General features: G+C 41.4%; 1 protein-coding gene across 1 annotated transcript; it reads right to left on the bottom strand.

Annotated features, from left to right (window-relative positions):
* Positions 1-463: 463 nt before the first annotated feature.
* Positions 464-7,970, bottom strand: LOC124701749 (pre-mRNA-processing factor 39-2-like; the record flags this gene model as incomplete). Its single annotated transcript, XM_047233848.1, is given in 13 exon segments — positions 464-882; positions 1,515-1,619; positions 2,189-2,452; positions 2,625-2,780; positions 2,893-2,970; positions 3,403-3,519; positions 3,610-3,762; positions 4,357-4,500; positions 5,001-5,361; positions 5,644-5,811; positions 6,416-6,645; positions 7,418-7,524; positions 7,616-7,970. Coding segments are annotated over 13 exon segments (2,379 nt in total). The 5' UTR covers positions 7,956-7,970.
* Between the last annotated feature and the right edge of the window lie 1,437 nt (positions 7,971-9,407).

The following is a 9,407-nucleotide window of genomic DNA, read 5'->3' as shown; positions in this document are numbered from 1 at the left end:
AGCTAGCGACATGAGGAGCGGTTGGCTCCCGGTGCCTTTAATTGTACTGTAGATGAGATCCATCGATCGAGAATAAGAAAAATCTCGGTTAATCGGGAGATAGGCGCATCCATACAGTAATACCTCTATCCCGTGCAGATTCTGCCGGTGGCGTCACTGCGTATGAAATGTTACAGTAAGTACAACTCTGATGTTTAATACAGTATTATCTGTTTCCATGAGGTAGCAAACGCTGCGTTTCAGCGATAGAGGTGCGCTTGGCCAGAGTAAAAAGAAAAATTGTACGGAGTAATATAAAAAGGCAAACGCAGGATTGATCGCAAATCATCTCATTGTGCCAACGCCCATCATTGCGTCCGCAGGTAAAATAATATTCCTATACCAGCAACAGTGATACACGAAGAATTCTTAGAAACAGGAAGACAAAAACCAGGCTAAAATAATATACTGCTCCATTTGGAAATTGGAATCCAGTAGCCAAAACACTGCTACCAATAGATAAACACATATACAACTCTTAGATTTGTACTCCTGCGCTGATCCTCACTACACTGCTTAAAAGTATCATCTGGATAAGGACGAGTTGCATATAGTATCCCTGCAAGGGGTATCCCGGAAACAGAATGGGCCTCGCGATGCCTTTGGCCTGGTACTGGCAAAACATGCTAATTAGACTGCAGAGTGATAGTCGAACTCGATGAAGCACCCGATGCATCAATCAACAAATCAGTAATATGTGGCAGCGGCGCCGTAGTATGGCTGAGGAGCTGCCGCAGGTTGCTGAGGGTAAGCAGCTACTGGTGCCGGTGTCGGTGATGGTGCGGCTACTGGTGCTGCCACTGGCATTGCTGCAGGTTGTGCATAGCTTTGCTGCGGGTACGCCTACAATATTTTCACCATGACATTCATCAGTTGGATTTCTTACGGCAGATTAAAAACAATAGTAGTAGAGAGAATATGGAAAGCTCACTGGACAAATGAGTATTAAGGTGCAAGAGGAAATGGTGAATTATAGTCAAATATCAGCAAGTCCAAACAAATAAAGTAATGAAAACCAGTACATAGGATAGTGGAGAAAAACACTCTAAAACTGAATGCTAACAAGTTAGCATGAAACATGACATTGAACAATCTGCATATAACAGAAACTACAGCCAGTGTAGCAAATTTGGTTATTCTAGGTAGACAACTACCTCGCACTTTAAAAAAAGTGAATAAATGGCTCCAAACAACCAACTTGAGGTGATTATGCAACACAACGCATAAGTTGCTGTCTGTTGATAATAGGTTCATGTACTACTTCGTCTGTTTGCACTGAATGAGGCGGTAGAATGTGGAAGGAATCTTCTACAGGATTAACTTCCAAAATAATAAAATAATTCAATTCTCAACCAACCATGTGCATAAATACACGTGCATGTAAATGTTTCTAGAAAAAAACTGTATGTATGACTAAATATGACCTTAATTTCCAGAAGTATTTTGCGAATGTTGGAGGAAAGAAGATTCGGTACCTGAGGTGGGTATGTAGAAGGATAGGCACCATAAGCTGCCGCTTGAGGAGCAGATTGGGGCATTTGATGGCTGTAGTCATACGCTCCATATGCAGGATAAGTGGCCTGTCCAACACATATAGTTAAGTATAACACTACAGAAACAGTAAAAACTATAGGTCACAGAAGTAGTACAATGAGATCTAAATCTCTTTGTTTTAGGATTCCAGGATTCGGTAAAAAAATAAAGTGGCAAAACTACAGACCACATTAGTAGTACAGTAACATCCAAATTTATTCTCATGTTCCATCATGAGAATTCCAAGACGCGGTAAAAGAAGTAGCATAGGAGTGAGAAGCAAATCATATGTTTAAACAAAAGAAGCAAGTGATGGGAAGAAGTTGACAAAATCAACATCTTCTAATGTTGACCGACAACATGAAGAACATTATTTTAGCTGCATGTTTGGTGAAAGATTGACCTAAAAGCAAAAAAAAAAAAAACAAGAAAAATAACCGCTATGATCCATGACCTGAAAGATCTAGCGGTTCTAAGTTCTAGCCCAAGCAAAACAACAACAATGACCCATTTTTCTTCTTCCTCCCTGTTTGATTTTTAAAATTTTCAACCCCATTGTCCAAATACGTTCACAAAATAATGCATAAAATAGTAAAACATGTAAGTAATAAGCAACCTGCGGTGGATAAGCAGCCCCCCATTGCTGCGCTGATGATTCAGAAGTTGCAGGCCAAACTGGAGGATTATGAGCATTAGGATCAGTTCCCGTGAATGGTTGGGCGCCATCTTCAGTTTTGGCCATTTTTTCTCTGTCAGACATGCCAGCATCATCTGCTTTCCGTTTCTTTGATGGCAGAATGCTCCTTTTCCGTGAGAAAAGAACAGTATGCCGAGTTGTAGCCTTCTTGATTGACTGTGCATCTCCAAAGGTATCCATAAACTGTAAGCAATTTGCAAATGTATCAGTAAAGTTGTAAGGATGGTTACGTTACATAGAACTGTTAGGCAAAAGTAGTATAAATTTATCTTCTGCCCACGACTCACACGTGTAAGATGAAACAGATACTCATTTAAGTATCTGAAGTACATATTATTGTTCTCTTTAAGCATACCTCTAAGAATATGGAAGATATTTCTTCTTTGTCGCTTAAACTTGCCAACTCCCCTTGAGTTGGAGTTGGCTCAGGTGTAAGGAACTTCTCTACCAGTGAATCTAAGAAATCAATGCGCTTTTCAGATGGAAAGACCGACTCAAGAAAGATGACAGCCTGCAGAAAAATAAAATAAACAGTGGCCAAATTAGACTGGATCAAAGATGGTATACAAGAAAAATAAAGGTGGCTAAATGAAACAATTCAGATAGATTTCATAAGCAATAACCTCAAGAATTGATTTAGTCATGTTAACTAGCCCGTGCAGTCCAGATGAGATCTCCTTTGCCTTTTCGAAGTCACGGACCTACACATTTTGGAGAATACATCAAATTTCCTAAACCAAAACAAAAATATATAGAAGAGAAGATAAAAAGGAAAAAAGGAAACGACTTCAACCAGCTACTCATTTTGATTAAAGAAATGTGATTCCTAGCTCAAAGACAAATTGGAGTCTTTAGATTGTTCAGCATATGCCAAATGAAGTACTCCCTCAGTCCCGTAAAGGAAATTCGGATGTATATACATCGAATTTATAGAAATCTAAGACATCATTTACAGGACTTAGGGACTTGTTCTTTTAATTGGTATGGGCACACTTAAACTGCACGAAAACACTGGTCTTTCCAATATGCATGTTCAATCAAAAATGTCACATGTTCAAATGGCAAATTTTAGACAGGTATATAAAATTACTAGTTATACAAACATGATCCTAGTCTTTCGATGAAACACCCACCATGTACAAGAAACGTGAGTACTGAATCAGCAATGTTGGCAAAAGCTGGCTCTGCTCCTTTTCCTTTTCAACAGCTATGGCTTTCTCATAAACTAGGCAAGCAGATTCTTTATCTCCCTGCGTGGAAATAAGAGGAAACAATGAACTCTTGAACACTGAAAAAAAAAGCAACAAGGCCACTTTTTGTTTGAAGAGGTGGGGATATACCAGCCGGTGCTCCATATTGGCATGCTTCACAATGGCTTCGAGGAAGCCAGGATATAACTCTGAGTGAAGGTGCTGATATTCTGCACGTGCTCCAGCACTATCGCCATTTAGCTCCTTGAATCTTGCACTAAACAGATGGATCTCTGTCTGCTTCTGTTACAAGTAATAAAGAAATAGAATGTAGCTGTCAGGAAATGAAGATAGATTATATTATAACCTATATACAAAGTTATGCAGCAGTAAGCACAGAAAATACACTCATTATCATCAAATTACACATTACTTCCAGGCTCCAATGCAAACAAAAATCTGAACAAGATTTCTAATGGCAAAACCGCTGCTAGTACTAATCATGGCAAAGCTTTTGATTTTTTAAATTGAGTTATCAACACATCAATATCAAACGAGATTTCAAAAGGCAAGTCTGCTCAAATAAGTACAGCATTAGTGAACTTATTAGGATAGTGTATACATTATATTTAAAAAACCAATAAACTAAAGTACTTAAGGTATTGTACAAATTTCCCTTTCTTTTTCTCAACAAACATGGAAAATCAAGAAAGTCAAATCATAAAAGCTTCAATCTTAAAAACGCAGAACCAATATGTTATGTGACAGTGAAAAATTATGCCATTTGGATCCACGCTGATGAGCTGGTTGATGTGTATGATAAGGAACAGGGTAACAGGGGTAATTAAAGAGTAACAATAGAATATTATTGAGTATAGATCATAATGTATATAATACCTTGACAAACACATGAGTGGCACGAGCAAGAGCATTGTTAGCTAGTTCTAGGCTTTGTCTATCCTCCATGCATTGAACATAGCGGATCCAGAATTCTGAATAGCTAGCACACGCAATAACACATCTTTCATACAGCTTGATAACCTGAAACGGTATAGTTTACCATCAGAAAACAGGCATGACGAGACAAAATGAATACAAAGTGAATTACGAATTATGATATTGACAACAAAAAAGAGAAGTTCACAAGTTACTCCATTAGCTGATTAGGTTGGCCCCTCCAAAAGAAAGGAGGGACCATCCTTGCTCGATAGATAGATGGTTAAGAAGGTGAGCATAAAGCAAATACCTGCATATATGAGATTCAAAATTCAAACAACTGATATTTGGTACCAAATATCATTAACCCAGAACGGCCACTGACAAATGAAAGTTTGGAGTACTTAGCCTCATCGAAACCAAACATTATGTCCACGCTCTATCCTCAATTCAATATCCCATTACAAAGGAAGCTTCGTCCAAATACTAGCCGTAAGCATAGAATGGAGCCCAATAAGACTAGATTGTAAGTTATAAGGTAGCAAGCAATGCATGAAATCTACTAAACGAAAAGGTGACTAAGTGTCAGAATTGCAAAAGCATACCTTATTAATGTCTTCTTCACTCTCGATGAAATCAAGATAGCTGTGCCAATTTTCAAGTTCTGGTTTGTCAAGAGGCCTGACGTGAAAGTATGGTCTTCTAATAGCTTGCTCAAAAACAATAATCTTTGATTCATACTCTTTAGCCTTCTTATACATCTCTTCTCTAACAGAAACATATTTTGCCTTGTCCTCTGCTTCTGTTGAACATGAAATTTCAGGTTCGGCAGTTTTATCTACATCATTCTGATGTGCCTCCCCATCAAGGGCCTGAGCACTGTTCTCAACAGTAAGACCATACATGGAAGTTTCCTCAGCAGTAAGTATTTCTGATAGGTTCCGTGTCGTGGTTAACTCCTTCAAGCTGAGCAATATAACGATAAAAATTAGAATCACATTACATATTTATTTTCTGTACTATTGTTATATAGTTATGTTCTCAGTAAAAATTGCAAAATTAGAATCCTAGATGGATTAAGAAATACTATGCCAATGGATGTGTTTGTTATATTCTTATTAATCCACTAACCAGTGAATAAGATTAACTAGTAGCACTTAGAATAGTAATGGTAGTGTACACTAAAAGGTGAGAATCCCGAAAACATACTTGAATACTAAAATATACAAACAATGCCAATGAACTCACCAATTAAAGTACCGATCAAGCTGTTGTACAGGATGTTCTAGTATTCTTGTATATATCACAGCCAGATGACTCCATGCCTGAAGTGATTCTTCATACTTGAGGTACTCATCCCACAAAGTATTGGAACGAAAATCTGATCCAACATAGGCCAGACCCCGCTCAAACAGTCTGTGGAAAAACAAACAATTAGTTAAGCTAGTGATACAAACATTACTAGAAAATTCAAGAAACGGTCAGTGAATGATTGTCTTGCAGGATCAAACAGTGGTAGCTACATTAATCCAAAGAGGGACACATTTTTCTTGATAGACATGTTCTAACTTGCGTACTTTTTGATCGCACAACATGTTTATCTCAAAACGAACCAATTAGCTCATGCATTATTAAATGCGTTAGTAAGAAAACACCTACAGAGATTACAGCTGTCTTGGATCCAAGAAGGCCAAACAAATAGAGCATTTTATGGAGAAAGAAATAGTCATTGCAACTGTGAGACATGCGTGAAGTCCAATAACACGCTACCACGTAGGCACATACAGATTTAAACACATGTGGCCTACACTACAAAATGGACTTGAAGATACACAGTACTAAGATATTATACAGCATTTTATCAGGTCTTCCTGTAAGGTGCCGAGATATTATAAAAGCACTTCTCATTAGGCACTCCAGTATACAGATAACCTAATAAAGCAATCATTAAAAATAAAGTGGACACAAACTAAACTTGCAAAAGGTTAAAAAAACATGAAAATAGTCAGTATATGCATACCTTCTGATGATATCTGGGTCATCGTATGTCGAAATTGCAAACAGACAATAGTTAACCCAAATGTCCACTGAATAAGTAACTGCAAGAACTGCCCGTTCATAAACCTCTATAACTTTACTGACGCCATCAAGATGGCCTTCGTGATCTGCGTATTTCTTCCAATACCCAAAGCATAGAGGGAACTCCGCAAGGAATGCGTCATACACTTTGCGTATTTTCAAAATATTGCCCTGAGCAGGAATATACGGAAATATTGCATTAGCTGAAAGTAATTATCATAAAACGTTACGTTTTATTTATTGCTTAACATAGATTAAATTTAAAGTATTTAGTACACTTAGTCACTTACCAAACACAAAAATCAAAGATTGACAAGACTACGATAAAACAATGATAAGCTTCAAGAAGACTACCAAAACCTTCAATACAGTACAGCTACAGGGAACAAGGCTTATGAAATCTACTAGCAAGCATATACTGAGATCCAACATTAAGAGGAGAAAATATATACCAGAGTACCAGACAGCCCTTTTTGGCTGCTAATTGATATGCTAATAGAAACCATGAAGCAAGTTACTATCCATGGCATAACAAAGATTCACATAACTTTGTGGTCGTCTAATTATATATGAATCCAGTATAACAAAAGAAATATCTATTGCATGTATATAACAAAAATAAAATGATAAGCTGAAGAAAAACAGAGCATTCTGCATAGCAATTTGCACAAAAAGAGAATTATGGATTCACTGGATTGTATGGGAAGGCGATAAAGCAAATTTTCTGACTATCCATGGCATAACAAAGATTCACATAACTTTGTGTGGTCGTCTAATAATTATATATGAATCGAGTATAACAGAAGAAACATATACAGCACGTATAACAAGAACTAAAATGACAAGCTGAAGAGAAACAGAGCATTTGCATAAAAACTTGAGCAAAAAGAGAATAATTGATTCATCACTGGATTGTATGGTAAGGCGAAAATCTGAATTTTACCCCGGCAATTCTCTCAGTCTCCTCAATAAGTGCAATCCAAGCATTGAAGTCTAAGCAATCTGCGGTAACAACCTCCCACAACCTAGCCTCCTCTGCTGAAGCTACAGCTGCATAAACGTACACAACATCTTAACAACAAAACAGCAGGCAACCGAAACCAGATGATAAAAGGAAGCTGCAGTCCCAGCAGCAAATTACCATCCTCGTAGGATTGCTCGGGAACCATCGGCTCGGCCATCTCGTCAGTGGCGCCACCGTTCTCCGCAGCTCCCGCGGCCTGGTAACTCGCCTCCTGGCCAGCGGTCCCGTTCAGGGAGGCGTGCTCGGTTGGATACGCAGATCCGTCAGCGCCCTGAGCTCCATTGTAACCCGAGTCTGGGTACTGGACGCCAACGCTCGCGTCAGGGTTCGCGCTCGCCGAGTTCTGGCCGTAAACTGTCGCGTCAGCGCCAGCGGTTGCCGAATCGACGGAGGAGGCCGCGGCGCCGGCCTCTGGGTTTGCGGATTCCGGAGCGGCAGCGCTCTGGTCCTGCTCCATTGCGCGCGAATTGCACGAGCGGTGGGGTCGACCTGCCGAGGCCTGGAAGAACGGGAGCGAGAGGCGGGATTAACGCGTGGGAGAAGTAGGCATGTGGATCTGCGGCGAACAAGTGGCACGCACCGGCGAGTGGACGGCGAGCGACGGCGCGAGGTTGAGGACGGGGAGCGCCGGCGAGCGGGGTCGGGGGTTGGGCGCCGGCGAGTTGGAGAGGGTTAGGGTTGGATCCGAGTGGCGGTGGTGGTGGTGGAGGCGCGGATAGGTGGGCCTTCTTCACACAAGTAGAGCGCTCGTGCGTGACCCGGCAGGGCAACGCAGAGTTTCGATACGGCCCAAATTGCTGTGAGTGGCGGCCCGTTTTGCCTAAGCTCGGAAAACGGAAGTCCTAACGCGATGCGACGGTCCTTGCCACTTCATTCGTGAAGCTTTTTTTTTCCTGCTACTACTACCATATTGTACCACATCTGCTAAGCTCTGTTTACGTCCATGGCTGATGTTTATAAACGGTAAATTGTTTTGTCACATGACTGGATGCAAGTTTCCAATGTGGTGAAGGAAGCATCTTCGAGGCAACAGAAAACATTAAAATATACCCAAAAACCACTTTAGGCTTCGTTCGGTTAGTCCCTACCCCGCCGGGTTCGCGGCCCAACCCCTGTGGATAGGCCGAGATAAAACCGTCCAGGGATTAAACCCCGTCAGCCCGTTAGGTGTGTTCGGTTAGCCCCGCCTGGGCTAAGTTCCCGGCCCAAACCCCGCCAAACTCGTCCATTACACGGGGGAAAAACAATCGACTGTCGACCCGTGGAATCGACTGACAAGGGATTAACTTGTCAATGCCTACGGATTGTAGACTAGGGTTTAGTTGGAAGTAGAGGTAAGTAGATCTCGAGGGTTCAGCCGGAAAAGTACTCGACTGCTAAAAAACTAGGGTTGTGTTGACAATGAAATCGATCCCTTCTTTCTCCCTCGACTCCCCCTTATATAGGAGGTGGAGCCGAGGGTTTTGTGATGTACAAGTTTACAAAGTCCGGGAGACTCTTTGAGTCCGTCCCGAAATAGTTTACAAGTCGAATATTTCTAATACAACTCTATATTTCCAAGCTATCTCTTAATTGGGCTTCTGGGCTTTATAAACTTCGGGTTGTGGGCCTTCCATAAACCCCGGGTACCATATTCGGCAGGCCCATTGGGGATGCCTATGTCATCGACCCCGAGCCGGTACGAGAAAAACGCAAGCCTTTCTCCCCCACTCCTCTCGTGATTGGGGGAGGCAACAACAGCGGCGACCGGCGGCGCCTTCGGGGGCGGAGAGGTCGGCGGCCGGTGGCGCCTTCGGGGGCGGAGAGGTCGGCGGCGCCTTCGGGGACGAAGAGGTCGGAGGCTGCGGAACGAACTGGAGGAGAGGTCCTCCCCTAGTCTCAGCGCCCTTGCTCAAAACCGACGCCACCA

This window comes from Lolium rigidum, chromosome 3, assembly GCF_022539505.1.
Source record: "Lolium rigidum isolate FL_2022 chromosome 3, APGP_CSIRO_Lrig_0.1, whole genome shotgun sequence".
NCBI classification, from domain to species: domain Eukaryota; kingdom Viridiplantae; phylum Streptophyta; class Magnoliopsida; order Poales; family Poaceae; genus Lolium; species Lolium rigidum.
The sequence above is the reverse complement of the archived record's forward strand: the minus strand, read 5'-3'. Positions and strand labels throughout refer to the sequence as shown.